Raw genomic sequence first — 24,135 nt, forward strand, 5'->3', positions numbered from 1 at the left:
GGTTTAAACCGTGTTTGAAAATCGAAAATTTTGACCCGATTTTTGAAAACATCCTAAGGCTATAGCCTTTCCGTTTTTTCGATGTTTGGGGGTCAAAAAATCGAAGAAAAATCCGGTTTTGGGTGGGTTTTCGCCGGAATATTCCAGTTTCAAACTGGTTTTGACCGGTTTCTACCTCCTACTGAACCTCTAAACCGGTTTTAAACGGTTTTGAAAATCGAAAATTTTGACCCGATTTTGAAAAAACCCTAAGGCTATAGCCTTTCCGTTTTTTCGATTTTTGGGGGTCAAAAAATCGAAGAAAAATCCGGTTTTGGGTGGGTTTTCGCCGGAATATTCCAGTTTCAAACTGGTTTTTACCGGTTTCTGCCTCCTACCGAACCTCTAAACCGGTTTAAACCGTGTTTGAAAATCGAAAATTTTGACCCGATTTTTGAAAACATCCTAAGGCTATAGCCTTTCCGTTTTTTCGATGTTTGGGGGTCAAAAAATCGAAGAAAAATCCGGTTTTGGGTGGGTTTTCGCCGGAATATTCCAGTTTCAAACTGGTTTTGACCGGTTTCTGCCTCCTACCGAACCTCCAAACCGGTTTAAACCGGTTTTGAAAATCGAAAATTTTGACCCGATTTTTGAAAAAACCCTAAGGCTATAGCCTTTCCGTTTTTTCGATTTTTGGGGGTCAATAAATCGAAGAAAAATCCGGTTTTGGGTGGGTTTTCGCCGGAATATTCCAGTTTCAAACTGGTTTTGACCGGTTTCTGCCTCCTACCGAACCTCTAAACCGGTTTAAACCAGTTTTCAAAATCGAATATTTTGACCCGATTTTTGAAAAAACCCTAAGGCTATAGCCTTTCCGTTTTTTCCAATTTTGGGGGTCAAAAAATCGAAGAAAAATCCGGTTTTGGGTGGGTTTTCGTGGGAATATTCCAGTTTCATACTGGTTTTGACCGGTTTCTGCCTCCTACCGAACCTCTGAACCGGTTTTGAAAATCGAAAATTTTGACCCGATTTTGGAAAATCCGTTATTGCTACAAACTTATATTTTGAAAATTGAGCAGAAATTACCCAGAAGTTGAGATATTATTTTGTAATCTATATTAAGCCTTTAATCCAGCGGTTCTCACGCGCCCATGGGTGTAGGCTAGGGTTGTTAAATGCACAAATATTACGCGTTAAATGCAAAAATAAAAATCAGCGTCTGAAGAAAACACAGCAGTTAATGCTAAGTGGGAAGTTTTGTTTGCTTTCACTGCTGACGAAAATGGTTTGCCAAGTGTAACAGAAACGTACGCAAAAAGTTAATTGACATAGATCAGGGTATCGTATCTCACGTTATCTCGTGTCGCCGTCCTTGTGTCTTTCGAACATCTTAAATTATCTCGTAATAGAAGTGTTTGGATCGCAAAAAAGGTTAACGCAACTGAGATAAATTTGTCAGGGAGTGGGTATCATCAAATATGGTAACCCTAGTGTAGGCTGGCTCACTAGAAAAATCTTCCAAAAGACGGGAAAGCCTTATCTCCATTGTGGCATAACTGTATTTGCTTTCGTAATGCACTGAATATTAAGGGTATGGCGATATCTGCTGAATTTGTCTGTAGGTTATTTAAAAAATAAATAATACCGACTGTCTGTTATTTATTAGAAATTAATACCGTCTGCCTGTTATTTTTTTAGAAATTAATACCCTTTCTTGTAGATCCTGGACTTAACAAGTTCAGTAAGCTTGCCATCTGTATTTTTTGTTGAGCAGAGGTCATAAGCCCCAAGAGGTTGCTATAGGGCAGAAGCATGAGCCCTGAGGTTACTTTAAGTTTTAAAGCCACTCCAGACTAGCCTACTTCAGGCTGCCTACTTGCTAAAATTGTCTGCCTAATATCACACTGGACAGCGTAACAAAAATACAAACACAATAAAAAACACCAAGATCAAACACAGAAACATAAACCACACAAACATTTATTCAAGCTTATTCGAGTTCTTTTTTTTTGTAAGTTTAAGTTTTAAAGTGTTTTAATGATTTTCGATTATGAAACCAGCAATTTTCCAACTTAACAACTTGGGTGTTAATTATTTAGCTAAAATCGAAATCTTTTTCACACAAGAGGCAAAAAAATCTAAAAGATTTAACCTTAAGTCACACGATTTAGACACCGTTTGAGAACAAAAGTGCTATAATAGTAATTTTTAAAAATTAAAAATAAAGAAACTGAAAAATCACATGTCGAATAGCGGTGCAAAACAGTTTCGGGACTTTTGGGAAAAACGCAATAATTAAACAAGTATGGCGCCATAAATACTAAAAAAGTACCATTTTACATGTAAGTATACTCAGTTTTTTTTGTGTGGAAAGCAATAAATTGTAAAGACAATCGGCAAAACGACGTGTGTAGCCAACCATTATAAAAATACATAGATAGTTTTAAACGTAATTTTATATATTTCTTCACCTTCCCTTTAATTAAAAACTTAAAGGAAAGGTTAGGAATTTTGAAACAAAGTAAGTTATGTGTACAAAGTTTTGAGGAACAAATCCGTTATGAATTTTGGAAAACATTTGCCCGTGAAACGGTTTGTTTGACACAAACGGATTGAGAGTTCGGTTTTAAAACAGTTTAGTAATAAAAAAATAATAATATTTCAAAATCAAATCGCAAAATAACAGATAAAACTGGGGAAGGAGCACTTGACATAGTAGTACAATTTTTAACAAGCAATAATTAGCACAAAAAGGTGTCCACCAAACCATGAAAAAATCTACTATTTAACACACAATTAGCTACACCAAACCAGAAACAAATTTAAAAGTGGGAAAAAAGTTTGGATTGTTAAGAAAACGTGTCTTGCATAAGATTTTGAATTTGTTCGTTGTGGATTTGACCAATACCGACAGCTGGTGCGGGAAGGCATGGACGGCCGGCGAACTTCGGCTGAAACAAATAAAATTCCTTGCAAATCGTATTTTTCATAATTGAATCTTAATTCCAACACATAAAATGACTGGTGCGGTTGGTCTATAGACGGTACTTTGCATACTAAGACATACCCCGCAAGGCCCTATGGCAAGGCGTAGGCTAGAAAAATCTAGCATGGGGTGGGATTCGAAACTACGACAGGAGTCTTTCCAGGACTTCTACTCTATTAACTGAGCTACACAGGCTCAGTTGAGACCCGGCCGAAAGTTAAATCACAAGCACCCTTGCCGGCCTTGTATGCTGCACATGTCAGCTTCGTAGTAGTCCAATTAGGGGATCACCAGATCGACCAGTAATAACGTAAGATGTTTGCTTATTAAAGTCCGTTGTAAGCAAAACACTAGGGCAGGAATCTAAACACGGCTCCTGGACCAAATTTAACTTTTAATTGTTTTAAAACTGTTACGTGTAAAGTGTGTTAGGTTACTAAAATATCATAAACTTAATGCCATCTCGCGCTTTTGCAATTTCTCCGTTAGCTTAATGGTCTATCAGTGGTTCTCAACTCGTTTCATGCCAACATAAGTGTTCGAGTTTTGGGGGAAAGTAGTCATATACAACAAGCATTTTGACTTGGAATTTATTTTTCAAAGCCGAATTGGAAGAAGCGAAATAAAGTTATTGACAGCTAACATTCAATAGATAATATGCAACTATCCCCAGCTTATCATAAAATATACAATGGACGTCTTGTGGACCACCTAAAAATTCACCATGGACCACTGGTTGCCCTTAAACAAATGAATGGCTGTGTGGTTGAATGAGAAATATGTGAAATTTGTTCTTTTCATAATACACTATAGCCCGCCTATTTTCACTAAAGATTGTAATTATACAAACCTTAAACTCAAACCTTATAACTACACAAACAACACTTTACATTTTAATGTAAAAATCAACTATACCTGAATTCCTAGAAGATTCTCAAAGCGTGGAGCCACGAAGCCCCAAGGTCCCATATTTCTAGGTTCCTCCTGACTCCAGACAAAATACTTCACCGATGGGTATTTTGCTAATTCACGCTGGATGGCGCTGGTGGGAAACGGGCAAAGTTCTTCTAGCCGCAAGATGGCAGTATCGTCCCGTTTTCGCTGAGCCCGCTCCTTCTCCAATGCGTAGTAATGTTTACCCGAGCAAAATATGATGTTCGTTGCGCTGGGGAAAAAAGGAACTTTCGTATTTTGCTGTTTACTCATTCGGAGTTTGACAAGTTAAGTCAAGTCTGTACTCGAGTACTCGCTGCTGTACATTGCCATGTTTATGCTCGGTACTCGGTAGATCATTAAAAGTGATTCCGCGCCTTGTTTCAAAACTGGGGCCACTAAAACATTTTCGAATGGCAACAAAAAGTTTAAAAAGAGTGCAAAGATTTTAATGTAAGTTGATGTTACGATTTCATAGTAATAATGCTTGTGTCCCTACAGTCCTAAATATTTTCAAATCGACAAAGTACAACTTGCAATTAAACTAACCGAATTTGTCTGTGATGCCAATTCAGCTTTTGGTATACAGCAAAACAATATGGCACTTTATAGATAAAAACAGAAACAATACTTACCTCTTCGGTGCTCTGTCGTCCCCAATAACCGGCTGAAAAGTAGTTCCCTCTTCAAAGTCTTTCATAGGGGACATTGCAGGCTAAAAAACACAAAAACATGTCATATGGACCCCTAAAATGACCCTATCCGACAAGGTGATTTCCCTATTCACTCCTAATCTGCTGCAAAGTTTTATGACTCACCGGAAATCGTAATAGAATCTTTGGTGACGCAACAATCAGTGGTTTCCGGAAGTTTCTCAACATCTGACGACGTAGCAGGTGGAAATACTGAGCTGAGGTGGTTGGATGGCAAACTGACATGTTGACTCCATCCCCGTCGACATCTAAGCACAGAATTCAGGGTCAGACAAAAAAATAAAAGCACCTATGTAAAAGGGGTACAAGGGCATCCAAATCTATGTCCACGTTATTTAACACAGGGGAACAAAACAACCTTTTTGGGTGAGCCACAAAAAGTCGCATCGTTTTAAAACCCAAACACACACTGTGCTATAGAAAATAAAAACATTCCGCAAAATCACGACAACTTAAAACTAAAAAAACAGGAATTCTTTGTGTCAATTGAATTTACTAAATTACGTAAAGAAGAAAACATGGCAAAAACTTGTTGATATTTACACTTTAGGATATTGTCTGACCCCAAGTGGCCGACCTTGCCACTAAAACACCTTAAAACTAACATACGTGTTTCACTGCTGTTCGTGCATTGAAGAAAACGCTCGATTCTACATGAAGAATGTTCAGGCCCAGCACCGTCGTAGCCATGAGGTAAAAGCATCACAAGTCCACTCTGATACATCCACTTCGCTGCAATGAAATGAAAGTTGTTACTTCCACAAAAATATTTGCATATAATTTTAACTAAGGTTTAGCCGGATTCGTATGTAAGTAGTAGGATGCGCCGAGTCGAGCCAGAACCCGAGTACTCGGTACCGAGCATCGCTGTTTTTGATGCTCGGTGCTCGGCCGAGCAGTTGCACAAACTGACCCGAGCATTAAATTTGCATATTCATGCCCTGCTAACATATGAAACTAGTGTTCTAAACGGAGTCTATGAACAAAAACAAATGATTTTTTAAATGTATTAGATTGTGAAAAAACGTGTACTTCTGAGGCCTGTACAACTTAATACACCGCTGGTGACGTAAGAGGCCTTGTAGAGCTAAAACGTAGAAAGGGGATTTCTTGTGACGTCATAATGCACCGAGCGCGCTCGGCCGAGCACCGAGCATTAACGTGAGATTGCAGTTTTGGCACATCCCTGGTAAGTAGTGTAGAGATGTTTGCATGTGTAGGCCTACTGGTATTTATTTATTTGTAGAGATGTTTGCATTTTTATATTATCAAGTCATACCGAGCAAAGATAACCGAAAAGTATATAACGCATTTGTTTAGTTTGTACTGGTAAAGCAAGTTGACAAAAATCACAACTGAACTTATAAGATAATATTATCAGCTATTATCTTATCTGTAACCAGTAAAATATAGTTTAAAATGTAGCACTTCCATACTACACATATAACATAACCACCTTCGCCAGATGTAACCATTGTGTCGATCACGATTTGAGCTCCGTTGAAGAAATCACCGAACTGAGCTTCCCATACAATAAGTCTGTTCGGGTTTTCAATGCTCATTCCGTATTCAAAGCCTAAAACAGCTTCTTCAGAAAGCAAGGAGTTCACTATCTATAAATAAAAGTACAGTTTGTTCCAAAAAAGGATGTATACATGAACCTTGTCACATTTTTTTCGATATAACATTGTAACATTGTAACAGAGCTATAAGACAGTTCGGGTTCAGTTTACATGAAATGGTCTTGATTCCGGCCTGACTTTACTTTAAGATGCCTTTGTGCCGCAATTTTAACAAAAGCATCGTGTGTAATTTGTGCAAGGGTAGAGTTTTTCAAAAGACGATTTTTTAACTTCAGCCGAAATCAAAAAATACAAGTTTTTTACACACATTAGGCCCAAAACAGACCCGAAAATTAGATTTTCCAAAATGAATTTACAGCATGTTGCTAAATTACGACCTAATTGAGAAAATGTTCTACTTTAAACCTTTTGGAGCATCAGATTCGTTACATCTTTAGTTTTTAGTGAAAATCCGAACATATGATATTTTTATTTTTAAGCAAATTAAACCTCAACAAACAGAAAAGCCCACCTCCAAATGTCCTTTCTGATTCTCATGCATATGGTTCAAGGGAATAATCACAGTGCCGTCAACTTGATCAACCAAGAAATCATGTCTATGACTGAACGTTCCACGTCCTACGTCTTGCCCGCATAACCGCACATCGAAGTTTTGATGCATCAAAGACCCGAATGCGAAAGCTTCAGCAAGCGACCAGTCGATGTCGCCGTTTGCACGGAGCTTATCCAACCGTGAAGTCACGTGAGTCTTCAGCAAGTGCTCGTGAATGTTCTGTAGTGAATGTGAAACTGTTTGTTAGGTGGTAAAAGATATAGTTCAAGGCCTAAATCCAGGCAATGAGGAGGTATTGAGTGAAGAGTAATAGTGGATATAAAACTGTTAATAAGGTTCTTAAGGCAGATTGGAATTTCACCACAGTAGTATTAACGCATTGTCTTTCTTGAACATGTGATGCTGTGACTGCATGTGTGCAACTTTTTTCGGTCTGTTACGTAATAAAGAGTAACGTCACCACCTCTGTATTGTTAAAAATCAAACTTGTGACCGACATTGCACCAAAACCGAGTAATTATATAGCATCAAAAACACCGGGTGGGTTTCGTAAATCTGGCATTTCGCTTTCAAACACTATATTGGCCAGTATCATGACAATGTAAATACATATGTATCAAACAATACTGTGTAAATATTCAAAAATATTCAGATATAAACGCAAAGACTTCCCCGAATCTTATTATTCAAACGGAAATACCTGGGTTGCTTCCCAATGACAAGACCCGAACGAAGTATGGTAACATTTAACCTGTCTGCATTAAGAAATAAAATAAGTTGTATAGCTATCGTAAAACTGTAAGAAATATTTGTTTTTTACCAATAAATTGCAGACAGGAAAATGTACCATACTGTATATATAGGAGATATTGTCACCTAATAAAACCACATTCAAGACAACCAGATAATCACAAGGTTAAACGAGGTACAGATAACCAAGAAAAAACCTCTAGTACTTACAAACCATTCTGGGATTTCCACAGATTTAGCTCCAACATATCTCAGTAGAGCAGCCGAGCAACCCGTGTCCCACTGGCTGATAGAATCTGTGCGCGGAATCATCATATTCTGCCAACTGGAACCGGATTGGAGGTAGTTCGGATCCGGTTCCACGGATTCGCACCCCTTCAGCTCGCCATTTAAATGTTCCGATTCCTCACTTTTCCACTTCTCAATGATGTCATTGGTGATTACGTCATCGGCCTAAAAAAACGTTTAAAAATCACATAGGTTGAAAAAATTAATAACAACGGAAAAATGCTTTATAAGTGCATGTAATTCAATCGCCTTTGTGTATTGCACCAAAAAAAAAAACAATTGAAATACATACAAAGCTACCAATATGCCAATTCAAAAAGAAAACTAGAAGGGTGGCTTAGCACATTTTGTCGTTGCATTTACACTATAACCTATTTTAAAACATAAATATATTTCCCATGCCTTTTTTGTATTGGCGTTTTATAACCTTAGTTGTTTCTGCAGGCAGAAACTCATGGGTCCCCACACATGTAAAGTTAAAAAGAGTGCATTTCAAGAGATAACCATAGTCTACATGCTACCCAAATTTTAGCCAATTCCGACACTGTTTAATAAACTTACCCATTTTAGGGGGCTAGTAGGGTAACTAATGGGGTGTGACACTAAACTAAAAAAATATGAAACCTCAATGACTCAATCAATAGTACTGCAAAATTTCAGCCCAATCGGCCAATGTTTAAAATTTCGACCACTAGAGGTGTTTTAAGCAACAACCGTTAATGCTTCTGATGTCACCCCCCTAACTGCCATGGTGCAAAAATGTCCACCAAGCAGCCCACCAACAAGTAACATACAACTGGTTGCCCTTGTAACACTTTTGCACCACAGAATTATTTCGTTTGTGGTGCCCATTAACACACAAACACGTTTTACACTTTGGGGGCTTGTGGGGTAAATGTTGGGGCTACAGGGTTGAACACAACAATCGACACCTATAAATGGAATACTCTACAAGCTATCCAAATTTCAGCCGATTCCAACATTGTTTACAAACTCACTCATTTTAGGTGGCTAGCGGGGTAAATACTGGGGTTATCAGGACAAACAAAGTGGGAAGCATATCTACATACCTACATCTACCATCTGTGTAAGTTTCAGCCAAATCCATCAAACATTTGATGGCAAAACAAGTCGGACAAACTTTGGGAAAAAATACCCATTTTAGGGGGCTAGCCGGGTAAATATTTGGGTAATCAACAAAAACAAAGTGGGATGCACATCTACATACCTATATTTACCATCTGTGAAAATTTCATCCAAATCCATCAAATATTAGATGGAAAAACGGGTCGGACAAACTTTGGGAAGAAAAAACAAAAGAAAAAAACAAAACACATTCGAGTAAAATCAATATGTGTCCCCTTCAGGGAAGGGGACCCATAACTAGTTAAACAACACCAATGTAAGTTGGACAAATGGGGTCTCCAACATAAAACAAAAAGGAGTTTTGAACAATAGTTTTTTTCAGCATTTTCCTGAGTTTTATGTTGTAGTGAAGTGTTTACCCACCATCAGTTTATCCACATAAAGTTGAGGTACAGATTTCCTGTTTTCGACCATTTTGTAGGTGAGTGGTTGTGTAAAAGTTGGGTCGTCCATTTCGTTGTGACCCCATCGACGGTAGCAGAGCATGTCCACTATAATGTCTCTGTGAATTATCATTTAAAGTTAGTTGAACACATGGGTTTGACCAAGTGGTTCTTCATAATCTATAAACTTTTGAAAAACTAAGTTGACCCCAAAAATGCTTCCAAAACTTGTTTTTACTCTTAGTTTATGGTTTATGTTTTTTTAACTTTTATAACTTTTAATCATCTTTTCAGTTGGAAACTTGTAAAGCTCAGGTTAACAATCTTTGCTTTAAATGTGTTGAAGTGTGTAATCATAGTCTGTATTGCGATTAAATTGCAAATTGGCAAATTTGGTCAACTGTATAGTTATTCTCGCTGTGCAAATTTTAAGCACTCACAAAGTCAGTAGTTCTCAAACAATACCAGATGGTAGCCAGGTGTACCAAAAGATAGCAGACATTTTAGTCACACTAATTTTTTTTAAATCCCAACATAAATGAGTATTTTTTTGGGAAAAAAAGTTTAAGAAACACTGCACCAAGTGCATAAGTCAATTAGTTTACCGACCTATTGGCTTGACTGGGTTGATTTTTTTCTGACACAACCACTACTATAAGATGCTGACACTGGATTTCAACCCACAACCTTGTGAGGACAGCCATGTTAACCACTCAGCCACCTTGTTTTTTTGTTGACTGACACTTGCGAAAAAGTTAATTTTATCTGCTTACTTTCTAAATTTATGTCGATATTCAGTTGCAAGTTGAGCAGCCTTCACAACATCTTCAGGTGAATCTCCATTGACATGAATAACTGGACACCCAATCATTTTACCTGTAATTTCAAAATATCACTTGCCGAAAAAGTCAAACAACCAAAAGTATGACCAATCTGCATTGGATTGTTATTTGTTATTGTTTTCTGTTACATATACAGCATTACTTAAGATTTACAAATTATTGTTTACTAGAACTTTATTTTTTATTTAAAAGCATGAAATTAGAGTTACAGTTTCGGAAATAAAATTTAGGACTTAAAAAATAAAAACATGTCAAAGATGCTATGTACATGTGCCAACTTTATTGGAAAATGTAAGTAGAATTCAAAACACACACCATGCTTTGTGTAACCTGCTTCATAACACTGTGCAGCTGCAGCATGTTTAGTCATGGTCCACCAATTGTGCCATTCATAACGTTTCTTTCCATAACATGGTATACATGCTTTTACCAAATGAAATAAACTCAACTCAAGCCCTATGTGGTCTACTGTGCTTTATAACCTATACTATTCATATACGGTTGGTAATCATATAAAGAGTGTTTGAATATCTCACCAATATCACTAGAATATGGTGTTGATCTGCCATGATGTGGAGGAGTAGTGAAACCAAGCAGGTTGTTCACAATGAGATGGATTGTTCCTCCGACATCGAAGTGTGGGAGGCGACTCATATTCAACGCTTCCATGACAACCCCTGGAGAGCAAAGAGCATTTAAGGTGACTCAGTGAGGAGCAGGAAAGGATACACGGTCATAAATAGACTTTGGATTATTCAATGGGCGTCTTGAGACTCTCAGGAAATGGTGAAAGTCCTATTCATATAAGATGTGCATGGTCTTCTGAGTTTTTGGAGGTTTTTGAATTGTGGCTGTGCAGTATGGGTTGTATAATGAGGAATGCTTTCATTTTTCTGCTCTTTGTTATTGCCAGTGTTTCAGGTTTGTGAAAATTTTCTTTGCCAAATAAAGTTGGTTTAACATGTGAATGTCTCGAAAGATTTTGTGAAAATTTAGATGGGTTTAACTTTGATTTGAAAAGAAATAAACATTTTATTTTATGAAATTTAAAAATGCCATTTAAAAAACGACAAAAAGATCACTAGCATAATTTAAAGAAATTTGATGGTACATAAAAACTACTCAAGATTTAAAACAATTCTTTTGTAAAACAAAATTAACTAATCTTCATTACAATACCGAAATGGTTGCACATGTAATTTGGAACACTACATACTGATCTGTTCATAAGTTTAATGATGAAAAAATGGCCCAAATAGACGTAAAAAGCGACATGCTTTATTTTTTAAATGTTTCAGGAAACCCTAATGCGATCATTTAAGTCTACTTGAGTCTTTATTTCCTTCATTAAACTTATGAACATCCACATAGTGTTCCAAAGTAGGCAACCATTACGGTATTGTAATGAAAAAGAGGCTCGAAAATAAACTATGATAATAAACAAGAACTTTTTCAGCACAACATGCAATTTATCTACATGAAAAAGATGTCTACATGTACAGCACATTTCTGCAAAATTGGGAAACTGCAAAAACAAAATGTGAAGAAGACTTTGATGCAAAATTGTCCACGATCGAAAATTCTGTGATTCAATCATACGTTGAATCTGATTTCGATAAAATCACTACCAAGTAAGTTATAATGGACAGAAAATCTAACAAACTGGAAATTGTTGGTGAATGAAAAAACTACCAATTTGCTCGAACTAATTTACACACAATACTAAACTTAAAAAATAAAGTATAAAAATGTTTAATGTTTATTTATTAGTTTTGGGGGTTAAATATTCTTTGCTATGTGTAGGCAAAACTTGTAGGGCATAGTTGACAAGTTTTAATGAAATTCATTGATCTATTACAGACAAACAGAAAAAATCAGCAGACAAAAAATAATTCAGCATAGATAATGCTGATAAATAATAAGTTTAACTGGGTAAAACCAAGGGTTCTGACGCTTATCGCTTCTAAGCACACCTTAGTATCATGCCAGGTTAACTATACCTAGACCAATTAGAGTTAATTAGTGTCTGATTTGATGTTGGGTTTAGTTGGCAAAAAGCACATTGCCAAAATTAAAACATTTATTCAAAAAGCATGCAAATTCTTTTGACAAACTTGCTGTTTCTACAACAAGTCATAAGTAAATACAAAATCAAATTTTCACCACTTTTAGAGGAAACCACTATTGGATTGGATTGCAAAGATCGGGAAGTGTTGGTTGGGGCTGGTTGACCCCAACCCCCTATAATTTCTCAAACTGGGTGATGGGGCCAGGTGGAGCAGCAAAAGGAAATTGTGCAGCGATATCTGTCCGCGGTGGTAGTTGGAAGAAAATGGCGTGTAACACAAGTTTGCCATACATTTGCAGACAAAAAGGTAAAAGTAATAATAAGTTTTGCTCATGTAAACCACTTATGTTTTAGGAAACAAATATTGGCAGTTTCACCCGAAATGCGCCCATAAAAAATACATCTAAGTCAATCAACTAATAGTCCATTAGTATGTGTATTTTAAAAAGTTTAAATCATTTTTTCTTGGCCAAATTGAAGGAACAAAACTTCCTTTGAGATAAAAAAAAAGGGGAAAACCTGAAAGAATGTGTGTCCCCTTCAGGAAAAGGGTTCCATAGTACGCAAAGAATATGCTAATGAGCAATATTGTATCTTGGTGCAGATTAGAGTAGCTAGGAGTCATGACCTTAACAATATTATAAATATAAACAGTCTTTACTGAATATACGATCTAGAAAATTTTGATAGGCAACAGTATGAGAGTTAGTATGGCATAAAAACATAACACCAATACCACCTGTACTAATTTTTATACATCACCCATTTCTTTTTCAAACAAAATGTAAATGTTACAATGTGAATCAGTTGTGCATCACTAGAAGTGAGAGTATATGCATCACCCAAATAATTGTCCAAATTATATGCTTTTGCAATATATATTAAACTAAATCAACTACTTTTTCAAATTAAATGTATGTATATTTCAATTTAAACGTATGTTCCACATTAAAGTAATAAATGCACTTTTCTTCAATTGAAATTAGGGTATCTTTATTGCAGTTGGGAATTTAAGTAAGAATGCTAAAAACCTGGTTTCAACCGTAAAACTGAGACAACATGATGCCTCAACTATTTGCAACCAGATTGGAAAAATGCATCTTATCCACATTCATTCACAAAAAATGCAACAAAAAGTTGAAATGCTTGTTGAAGGTTTCAACAAAACTGAATACTTCATTGGACTAAAAGCATCTCAGAATAGTAAGCAGTTTTCATTTATTATTATCAAATACTATAACATTTAATAAAATTTCTATTTCTATTGTCCTTTAAAGTTTTATTGTCCAATAACAATTAGCAGGTCATGTTATCAAACTGCAGGACCATTTGTACTGCACCGAATTGTTAAATAAAATTGAGTTTTTTTTGGCAGCTGAATATTTATTTGGTTTACTGTATGAAACAGCAATGACATATTTTATAAGTAGGGAGGCAAAGCAGACTTAAAACAAAAAATCTTCAAAGAGCCGTTGAAGTTTTTTTACCTGCTTTGCGTTACCAAGCGTACATATTAGAATCTATAAAGATGAAAACAATAATTTTAAGTGCCTCAATCTACATTTCAAGTGCATTTTAAGTATTGACAACCTACACTGATGATGAGAATAGCAAATGATGAAATGTCTTTCTTCTATATATATATATATATATATACATATATATGCACAAGTTTTCTGGGAGTTATGCTTTTTGATTACCGGTAAAATGTTCTTCAAGTCTGTGTATAGTGTTCCTAGGTCAATCTGCGTTATTACTTTAATAACTTTTCTTGCAACTAGACACATATTACTGGAGCAACATGAAACCACTTGAGGAGGACTATCATAACTGGATGATCGGTAACCCCGACAACAGCACAACAGGAAAATGTGTGATTATTTCAAAGCATAATGAAACATGGTGGTGGAAAAATGCAAACTGTTTTCATACGCACTATTTTGTATGCCAACGTAAGTAAATGTGCCAAGCTGGGAATCTGGATATATAAAAAAACATGACTGAAAAAGTACAGCGGGTATGCACTTCATTAAAATGGCAATTTCAGTTTCAGTACCTTGGTTTTTACAAAGCACCCAAAACAATCGTTTTTATGGTAATGATGCATATTTGGAAAATATATTAGGACTAGGCTGTTTCTTTTGAAATTTAGAATTAAGCCTGATTAATTTTCAAACAAAAACATGGTTTTATAGGGAGTGTGAACAAGTGAAAGTAACTTCCAGTTAAAATTTGCCCGGTAATCAGGCCTGTTTTGCATATTGCTTTTTATCATAATTTGTTATGTTTACAGAAAAAACCATCAATACAACTTCAACACAGACAAGCACAGACACAGGTTAGTAATAAGTTAAGATTATGTCCAATTTATTCATAAAAAAAAAGCTTGATGAAGCAATTTATTCATAAAAAACAAACAGCGGTTAAAGAACCTACAATAATTTTGCATTTTTATTTTCAAAAGGTGTCAAAACTACAACCATGACAAAAGTTTCCAAGACAACTATGAAGCAACCTATGACAACTTCCACAGGTAAAAGTCAAAAATTATTCCTTAATTGCCCTATATTTCATTGTCATAAGTTTTTCCACTTCTTCCTAAATTGTCAATTATTCCAAACGCATTGTTAGGGTTTTGGAATCTTAAATTGAATCTTTTTTCAAACCCTTTTTAACTTATTTTTTGCCAGTAAATTCTTTAAAACCCTTTCAAACTAATTTTTAATAGTAAAGATAAAAATAACCTTTGAGTCAATCCATTTGCAACAGAAAATGTCTCAAAACCAAAATTGTGCAACTTTGTATTTAATTCTAAACAACACTTTTTCCAGACTTTTTCTGCTTGTGACTGCATGTGATTCCTCTTGTAGTACACCATGTTGTGTGAAATGTAAGAATTCCAGCCCCATCAGGGGTAAAATAGACCAGATTCTAGATTGATTTTAATTTCAAACCTTCACCCAACCTTACTAGCTCTAACCGTCAGCGCTTTCAAAAGTCCGCAAAATGATTTTTTCGTAAAAGCATATTTAAGTCCTTCACAGATTCCTGCCGTGTGATAACATGCAGCCACATGCGGTATTTAGTACCATCGCTTTTTCCATCTCTAATTTTTAATTTACAAAGCAAACACATTTTCATTTTTTCAAATACTTGGGTTTACTAACAAACGCTGGCTGCATGTTAAATACTGAGGTATTTTACAAACAACTTTGCCAACAAATTTTACATTTTGCAGATCTACCCAAAACTACAAGTGGTGGAACGCTCAAGACTAAAATTAATTTTATTTTTGTTCAGTCAACCTGTGTTTTAATGCTTTGGTTTCTCTAATCAAAAATTATAGAATGAAATTGTGGTTGTAAAATGTTTAAGTCCTAAATTCTGAAAGTAACTGAGGTATATGAAATCTTTTTAAGGTTTGTCACATTGTTATGGGTTTATAAAAGTATATTGTGTGGTGAAACAATTTTCAGATGAACACATATACTTTTGATTTTTGTATGATGCAAATTTATTTTAACCTCACTGGTAAACTGCAATTTTGTTTTGAGACAAGTAACTAATTTTTGTAAATTTACAAAACAACTGTTTTTACAAAATAAAATTTCCATCATATCCTCATTGCTAAGTCAGTTAAGTTACCAAATACAAAGAACCTGCAAAGCCAGAGCCTTGATAAAACAGTTAACAGTATAATTATACCCATGAGCATTACAATAATACAAGGGTTAGGTTTAAACCACATATGCTGTACTTTAGAGACCATTTACTACAACAGTTTAAAGTCCAATATTGGTGATTTAAGTCCGTAACCAACTCAAGCAAAGAAAATATAATTTTATATTTGTATTAATTCACAGTTTTATGAAGTTATACAGACAAATCTAGGTAATCACATAATCCATTTAATTCCATAGGTATGGTAATCTCAATCATAGCCATTTGTTAGGATATGAGTTCAATTAATTTATAAAGCTTGGGAAATTAATCAAGCAATTAACCGATTTTAACTGTACACAACTAAAATAGCCAGAGACCCTAAAATGTTGAAAAATGCAGGGTTTTAAATATATTATCTGATAAAAAATGTAAGTCAGCAAAAGTCACACACATATTCTCTAATTAGTCAAATAAAATCGCAACCTACCTTGGCCTGCAAATGCTGCATCGCCATGAATTGTAAAACATACAACTTTTTCTCCTCTCTTCGTGTCAGACTCAGTAGAGAAATCACCATCACCCAAAGTTTGTTGCCTACCTCTGCATTTCCCAGCCACAACCGCATTTTGGGCCTAAAAATGACACAACAATATTCTAAAATCCTTGTTTGTTGTAAGTAGTGGTTTGAAAAGTGTTTTGGGGACAAAATTTTGAAATTTGGACATTGTGAATTTTTGCAACCCGTGTGTTAACATTAAATTTGCTCCATTAAATAACCGGTTCTTTATTTAGCCTGACTGAATTTGATGCATGACTTATTATTTTCCATGTGATAATTAGAACATTGCATGGCCTTGCACTCAGTCTGTTCCGTTGCAGTATGTGTACAGTTGTAGTTAACTTAATGTTTATTCCAAATGTGTTTCTACATGAACTATTGTGTATGTGTTCTACAAATAGGTTTAATATTCATCTGTTTATGATTCTATTTAATGCAATAAAGTTTAAACAATGGAAACAATATTATTTTTGTGTTATCCAACCTCAAGATGGGATGGATTCTGCACTAGGGTGACATGAAGTGAACGGTCTTCTATTTTCACATCCGTTGAAACATCAAGATGTGACAAAACATCACCAACAGCTATAGACATGGCTTCTTCAGGAAATTCCCTAAGCCCTTTCATTTTTCTAAACATAACCTAAGAAAACAAAAATTAAACCATCTTTTGGACTTTACATGCAAATAGTTTAACAGCATCAATGTAAGGTTTAAAGCAATTTTTAAGTATAATCTTCAAATGAATTAAATCAAGCCACACTTTGAAAGTGAATCTAAATTTGAATACTTTGGTATCAAAATTTATAAATTAAAACTAGAATGGTGGCTTTCTGATATACTTCCATTTTATGTATTCTATACGATATTTACCAATTTACTATACACATCATTTGATCTACACATATGATTGTTTTTGTAAACAAAAACTAATGGGTCCCCACACGCGTGTTTGTGTGGATTTACAGTAAACATTTTTTTTTAATTCTTAAGAACAAATTTTTAGAAAGCATTAACCCAACAATAAAAAAATTTGTTTGTATTTTTTTTTGCACTATTATTGTCGTATAATTACAAAAACATTAAAAAAGAGCGAAACAAATACTTTGAATTTAATCTCTTGCTTTGACCCAGATATTGTCATCCAAGGTCGGGTTTTAAACACAATTTGTTTTAGAAAGCTGTAGCAGTTGTGTTACAGACACTTTAAATTAAAAGGCGATTTGCTGCAAGTGTATACATAACAAATTGTTTTTCATTTAACTTTGTTTTGCAAAACGAGTATACCATTGACCTGTAGTAACCTTTTAGGGTGCACACGCCAAGCGACTGTTTGACCTTTTGACACCGTTTTCAATAGCACGCCGTCCTTGGTGTTAACAACACCGTTTGACCTAATATATACATGCCTTGAGTATTTGATTAAAAAAAACGCTACGTTATGACGAAAGAAAGTTCTGAACTGTGTTAGTAATACCTACTAATTGACCTTAAGTAACCCGTGGTCATGCAGCGACCAACCTGACAACGAGCATTTAAAAAAGCATTTATATTGCAAAAAAGTCAAGTTTATTTTTTCATATTTAGTTGGATTAACAAAGTTTTGCTTGACATATACAAAACCACCGAAGCACGCCTTTTAGGTTTAAATCACATCATATGTGTGAAACCTTTGCCAAAACTGAAAATGTGAGTGATAACTTAATAAAACGACATAGCATTGCTGTGCAAAACAGCTGATTTCTAATCACCGAAACGACGTATCGTAAAACGTCTGTCTGACGTCAAGCTGAGCCCTCCCGCTCTGCCCTATTATTCGTAAACTTACTCTCTTGGGACTTCTGCCTACAGTGTCTTTCTTGACTAAACGAGCGTTAGACACATTTACGTTTCGGGGGCCTGTGGGTGTACCGCTGAGTCATTCGGGGTCAAACTTCTGGAGAATCAAGTTCAGATTAATAACTAACATATGTCCAAATTTGAATCAATTTGAAGCACTCTTTCTTGACCAAACAAGCATAACAAACGAGCGTTTAAAAATTTTACGTTTTGGGGGTCTGTGGGTGAACCGCTGGGTCATTCGGGGTCAAACTTCACAGGGACCAAACTCGGATTAGTAACTAACATCTGTCCAAATTTGAATAAATTTGAAGCACGCTTTCTTGACCAAACCAGCATTACAAACCAGCGTTAGACAGAAAAAAGAAAAAAGAAAAAAAGAAAAAAGAAAAAAAGAAAAAAAAATACGGACAAAAACAATATGTGTCCCCTTCAGGGAAGGGGACCCATAAATAAAGGGTAGATGGTTTAATGCCAATTAACAAAATGCTTATAATTGTAAAAAATGTGCTAATACCTAGTATTGGGGTATACTGTCGTGTTTTGTTACCAGAAGCATATGCTTGCCATTAATCACCCTGTATTCACACAAATTAAATCAAATTTTTGAATATTCATTATCAAACATATTTTAAGAGATACAAATTTTACCCATCATTAATACATTTGTCAAAATTTTGTGACACATTTTTTAAGTGTAAATTGGCATGTTGTACATATGTACCTGAGCAGGATAGTTTAATTCACCATGCAGTAAGTTGTTTCTCCCCCTGTGTGGCATTCCGAATACAACCTGTTCAGCTCCTTGACTCGACAAATACCTCAACATGTAATGCACAAATGATAACATGCTCTCAGCACCTTCACAGGCATATCTCTTCAGCGTAGGGAATTTGGTGGCAAGGAAGTTGTCTAAAACCTGTGGTATTTGAACTGCATGATTTTTGTACCGGACAAAGTTTTATGTCAATTGCAGAAAATACTAAAATAAGTAAAAACTAGAAAGATGTCTTTTTAATATACTTCCATTTTATACATTCCATATCCTATTTACCAATTTACTATACTCATCATTTAATCTACACATATAACTGTTTTTGCAAACAAAAACGAATCGGTCCCCACACATGGGTTTGTGCATATTTACGGTAAACAAATGTTGCGGTTATTTTTAGATTTCTAACGACCAATTATTATGAAGTCTTAACCCAACTCTTTTGTCCGTATTTTTTTCTTTTTTCTGTCTAACACAGGTTTGTTATATGCGTTTGGTCAAGAAAGAGTTGTTTAAATTTATTCAAATACTAAATGGTAACCTACTGCAAACAAAATTTCAGCACATTAGGACTTGTATTTCTGGCTTAAAACTAAAATCTATTATTTCAGGTTTAAGGGGTGAAACCAATAAAACGTTCAAAAAATCTATAGAATGCCTTACATTGCACCAACCAACGAAGCATGAAACTCTTTAATTATGTAATTTAGTCAAGACAGCCATTTAAAAAAAATATGCTAAGTCATTCGGGGTAAAACTTCAGGAGGATCGAATTTGAATCAATAGCTAACATCTATGTAAATTTGAATAAATTGAAAGCACTTTTTCTTGACCAAATGTGTACAACAAACCAGTGTTAGACAGAAACGAATATTTTGGGGTTTAAAGGGTAAAAATGGGTGAATCTAATTAAAAGTTACAAAATTCTTTAGAAAACCTTACATTGCACTAACCAACGAAGCATATAATCCTGAGATGATGTACTTTTTTCAGTACAGCCTGTTTAAAAAAGTTACGTTTTGGGGGCCTGTGGGTGAACTGCTGGGTCATTCGGAGTCAAACTTTCGAAGGATCAAATTTGGATTAATAACTAACATCTGTCCAAATTTAAATAAATCAGGGAAGGGGACCCATAACAATGTAACCAGAGATAATTTAATTGCTTAAAAAATATTCACACAGTAAATTAAAGTAATTAAAATTTCAAGTATGAAATTTTCTGCTTTATTAAATACAATAAAACTGATACTTATTACATGATTAGTTATAAAGATTTTTCCACCATACAAACCTCAGATTTCACCAGCATCGAACAAATGTTTTGTTTGTCATCTTTTGAAATCTCAGTTTTATGAAGTTCTGCAAATTTTTCAAGAACCCAACTTCTTTCCTCCACATTATCGATCATGGAAGCCTCAACTGATGAGTTGCCACAAAATGTGTTTTGCAGCTTTTTCACAAGATTTTCAACTGAAAGATCTCCTACAAAAATGGGTAATTATCACTTCTGTGTTATGTTTTACTCCTAATATTGATTTGCCAAAACACTTTACACAAGTTTTATTGATAGATAAAAAGCATTCATTTGTAAAGCTGTGCTCATATAATAATTGTATCTATTCACTATTCAGTCCAGTTAATTTTAAATTGGGGACATAAAATATTTGTAAGAGATTAAAAATTTAGGAACAAATACTAAAAGATTAATATAATATGTGAAGCAAATTCAATGCAATATAATTACAATAACATCATTGCCGGTCTAGCTGAAACAAACAGGCCCGTTACCTTGCAGTAAAACTTTATCTTGCAAATTTAATCCATGGTAGGCGGGGTCAAGCTCTTCCGTATTGAGGTGTGTGATATTTTTCAGCGGATAAATTGTGGCAAGTTTGTGACCGTGGCTTTCATAAGCTTCCTTTAACTTGTGTGCTGCATAAGTAAGTTCCTGTTTCGACCCAGGACTTTCATTCTCCTGAATCACAACATTTGCTGAGTTCTTGTAGCCATAGACGTCTTGTTTGTATCGATAAAATCTCTGAGATATAACAGAGCTACGAAATATACGGCAGCTGTTTCTGCTTGCCCCAGACAAAACTAAATTAAAAATAGACATCTGAAATGAAAAACAGCATTGCATATTTGAGTTAAACAAAAACAAAATTGGCTTAGAAAATTTGACAAATGCAATGGATATGAAATAAATCCATTTTCAAGGACATGTGATAAAGTGTTAAACCTTTAATTTACTGCAACATAGACTGACATACAGGAATCCATTTCGACACAACCTCGTTAATATGCTCCATGACTTCTTGCTCACTTATACCTTTAATCTTAAAACTGTGTTTGGCATTATTAATCTGTAGTAATGTATGTGGAAACAGTGGATCAGCAAAAGATAGATAAGCAGAATCGATGCTAAGTTTAGGCATTTCTTTTAAGTCGGCTTTATTCATTTTCTCAATTGTTTCTAGCAAAAGTTTTAAATCGCACATTTCATCCTCTGTACCAGACACAAACAAATGTGGAATGCCAGGGCTTTGTAGCAATGAATCGGTGCGATCAGGTTTTCCTTTAGGGGAAAGTGGAAAGGCCAGACATAAAACACCAATCACTTTGCAGTTATTATTTGGATGCACTGCACCACACTCAACACAAGTAAGTTTTCTTTTTCTTGACACCAATTTTTTATCTTTACTTGGTTTTGGAGAAAGCTTTGTGTTGTTTTGTGATGATAAAATGCAAGTAGCTGCAGCAACAGCAGACCTTGAACCCATAGACCTGCCGCCTAAAATAAAACCATCCAAGTAGGTATATTCTTCAAAAACATAACGAACAACCTCCACATAGGCTTTAGTCCTGTACTTAATGTTTAGGCCTTTGCAAGTGAACCTTGCACACATTACTCCACTGTCCATAAGTTTGTTAGAAAGTATCTTCAGCTGATAGAAATCTTTGTCACCACCAGCACCATGTGTCAAAATAACACAAGTTTTTGGACCATTTGTCCATTGTGTTGGCACCTCAACTGACGCAGCAAGTGTTTTTTCGTTGAACGGAATTTGTATCTCAACATTTATTTTGGGTAAACATCAGTTGGTTTACTTTAAGCTCATCATTATGAAGCAAAAGTTAAAACAAACACTTTGGTATGGATAAATAAGTGCAATTAATTTTAAAAACAGTTACAAAAAAGCAGCTGCAAAACAATTTCATTGAGTATCAAATTTTAAATCAAATTTTTTCATGTTTTCAGTCTCTGTGCCACTTAAATATAATGTTTTGCGACCACTTTAGAGTACAACCCAAAATCGTATACAATAAAATCTACAATCGGATAATATTTAGCAAAGCAAATCCCATTTTTATAGTAAAAACTGTGTTCAAGGATCACTGTAACCAACTCTGTTTACTGAAAGCACTTGTATTCCATGTATTGGATTAGTAAATACAAAACCACAAAGCAAATCAAGTCAACAACATACAAAAATACCAGAAAAGTTGTAAATATAGAATAATGGTGCAGGTGTTGCAACAACAGATGTTGTCATTACCGGTGTAGGATTTCAGTTCAGTAAACTGAGCTTCACAAAAATATAGAGATGAAAAGGAAATGCTAGTTTTGTATGAAGAAGTCATAGATAGCAAATGGTAACAGGTCACAAAAAATTAAAATACAACAAAATCAAGCACCGAAACTTATTTTTCATGATAAAGTTTGAAGCATTTCCTATCCTTTGCACAAAAAAGATCTGTGCCACACTGGACATACTTGTTGTTGGTTCTGTTCTGAATCTTTTGACATGTGCAAAGCTTACACCTTTGTCTATTGTTGATCTTTTCAATTGTATTGACTTTGCTAGATCTTTTCTTGCAATTACTAGAATTGTGGCACTTGAAATTTGATCACATGTTCATCAACAGAAGAAAATAGGGGTCTGGTGTACTTTCTTGACCAAACGCAATAACTTCCGAACCCTATGACGTAACCTAACAATATTGATATGTAATGAACTACGTCATAACCCGGATACGTCACACACATAATGACGTCAATATGACGTCATCATAGAATTTTACAGGCCTTCAAAAAAACGCCATTTTGTGAAATATTCATCGTAGCGAGCCCAAACTTTATACATGACGTCATCATACCTTCTGATGACGTCATGCAAAAAATGACGTCAATCGCTCATCATTAACACAACTTTTTTACATCTTAAACTAAGTTAACCCTGTGACGCGACCAACGCAATCACAACAGTCGCGTCTCTGCCGTAAAACAGGAGTTAGGTACACTCCCGAAAGAATATTTAAAATGGCGATGATGAATGATTGCATCCAAAGCAAGAAACCGTGCATGGAAATGCCTGTTCATATGGTTCCACCCGCGCGTGATCATACTGACCCAATTACAAGTCACCAGTAAATCAAATGAACAATAATATGTGGAGATGTTAATTGCGATGCCCAAAAAGAATATTGCAAAACATTGGATCAGGTTCGATGGAAAAGGCAATTCTTTACAAAGCGACAATCCCGATATCGATGGAAAGGTCCATCCCTCCTCTCGATCTTGCACTCCCTTACTTTGCCCTCCCAAGTACGTGCCCCACCCAGCGATTGTCTAAACAAAGGAGGTTTTCGTCTTATTGTGACGTCACAACGAATTATGGTAAAATTATGGGACCGCGCTCGATGGAAAGAGTAATACTTCTTGATAGTTCGTACAAAATTTCGAATTGATACCTCAAAGGGTCTGTCGTTGAGAGCTGCCCCAAGGGGGGCACCTCGAAGTGACGTAATCGCGGACTTTAACAACCTAAAAGGCCCATGCTTGCACCAAGTGTACTTTCTTGACCAGAATTCGCGATCCCACTACGCAAAAAGTAGAGCGCACAGAGCGACAATCGGGGTACCGTTGGAAAGGTCCATCCCTCCTCTCGACCTTGCACCCCCTCACTTTGCCCTCCCAAGTACGTGCGCCACCCAGCGATTGTTTAAACAAAGGAGGTTTTCGTCTTATTGTGACGTCACAACGGATTATGGTAAAATTATGGGACCGCGCTCGA

At 35.5% G+C, this 24,135-nt stretch overlaps 3 protein-coding genes across 3 annotated transcripts; 1 reads left to right on the forward strand and 2 right to left on the reverse strand.

Moving 5' to 3' along the window:
- Positions 1–1,943: 1,943 nt before the first annotated feature.
- On the reverse strand, positions 1,944–21,200 carry LOC145204071 (2-oxoadipate dehydrogenase complex component E1-like). Its single transcript, XM_080076491.1, has 16 exons — positions 20,849–21,200; positions 20,352–20,542; positions 19,010–19,204; positions 16,931–17,089; positions 16,375–16,519; positions 10,693–10,833; positions 10,088–10,190; positions 9,295–9,433; positions 7,708–7,950; positions 6,706–6,966; positions 6,068–6,224; positions 5,221–5,343; positions 4,717–4,859; positions 4,534–4,613; positions 3,881–4,130; positions 1,944–2,930 (listed from the first exon to the last, which is right to left on the reverse strand). The coding sequence occupies exons 1-16, from the start codon at positions 21,198–21,200 to the stop codon at positions 2,829–2,831; spliced, it is 2,784 nt and encodes a 927-aa protein (XP_079932617.1). The 3' UTR covers positions 1,944–2,828.
- On the forward strand, positions 10,831–16,380 carry LOC145204072 (secretory phospholipase A2 receptor-like). The gene is made up of 8 exons (XM_080076492.1): positions 10,831–11,077; positions 11,613–11,787; positions 12,329–12,531; positions 13,227–13,427; positions 14,006–14,176; positions 14,518–14,562; positions 14,689–14,757; positions 15,463–16,380. The coding sequence occupies exons 1-8, from the start codon at positions 10,915–10,917 to the stop codon at positions 15,555–15,557; spliced, it is 1,122 nt and encodes a 373-aa protein (XP_079932618.1). The 5' UTR covers positions 10,831–10,914; the 3' UTR covers positions 15,558–16,380.
- LOC145204073 (testis-expressed protein 30-like) lies at positions 21,176–22,155 on the reverse strand (the record flags this gene model as incomplete). Its single annotated transcript, XM_080076493.1, has 1 exon — positions 21,176–22,155. A coding segment is annotated over one exon (849 nt), but the record flags the coding sequence as incomplete, so codon positions are not given.
- Positions 22,156–24,135: the final 1,980 nt, after the last annotated feature.

This window comes from Phallusia mammillata, chromosome 8, assembly GCF_965637545.1.
Source record: "Phallusia mammillata chromosome 8, kaPhaMamm4.hap1.1, whole genome shotgun sequence".
Taxonomy (NCBI): Eukaryota; Metazoa; Chordata; class Ascidiacea; order Phlebobranchia; family Ascidiidae; genus Phallusia; species Phallusia mammillata.

What these genes read in the sequence shown, in the direction of transcription:
- LOC145204072 (XM_080076492.1), top strand. Translation starts at nt 10,915, where the DNA reads ATGGGCGTCTTGAGACTCTCAGGAAATGGTGAAAGTCCTATTCATATA. An exon ending in TTCGATAAAATCACTACCAA is followed by an intron (nt 11,788 to 12,328) that starts GTAAGTTATAAT and finishes CACCACTTTTAG; the next exon opens with AGGAAACCACTATTGGATTG. An exon ending in ACTAAAAGCATCTCAGAATA is followed by an intron (nt 13,428 to 14,005) that starts GTAAGCAGTTTT and finishes TCTTGCAACTAG; the next exon opens with ACACATATTACTGGAGCAAC.
- LOC145204071 (XM_080076491.1), bottom strand. Translation starts at nt 21,200, where the DNA reads ATGCAATGCTGTTTTTCATTTCAGATGTCTATTTTTAATTTAGTTTTG. An exon ending in AATTAAACTATCCTGCTCAG is followed by an intron (nt 17,090 to 19,009) that starts GTACATATGTAC and finishes TTGTTTTCTTAG; the next exon opens with GTTATGTTTAGAAAAATGAA. An exon ending in AATGGTTACATCTGGCGAAG is followed by an intron (nt 5,344 to 6,067) that starts GTGGTTATGTTA and finishes ATTTCATTGCAG; the next exon opens with CGAAGTGGATGTATCAGAGT.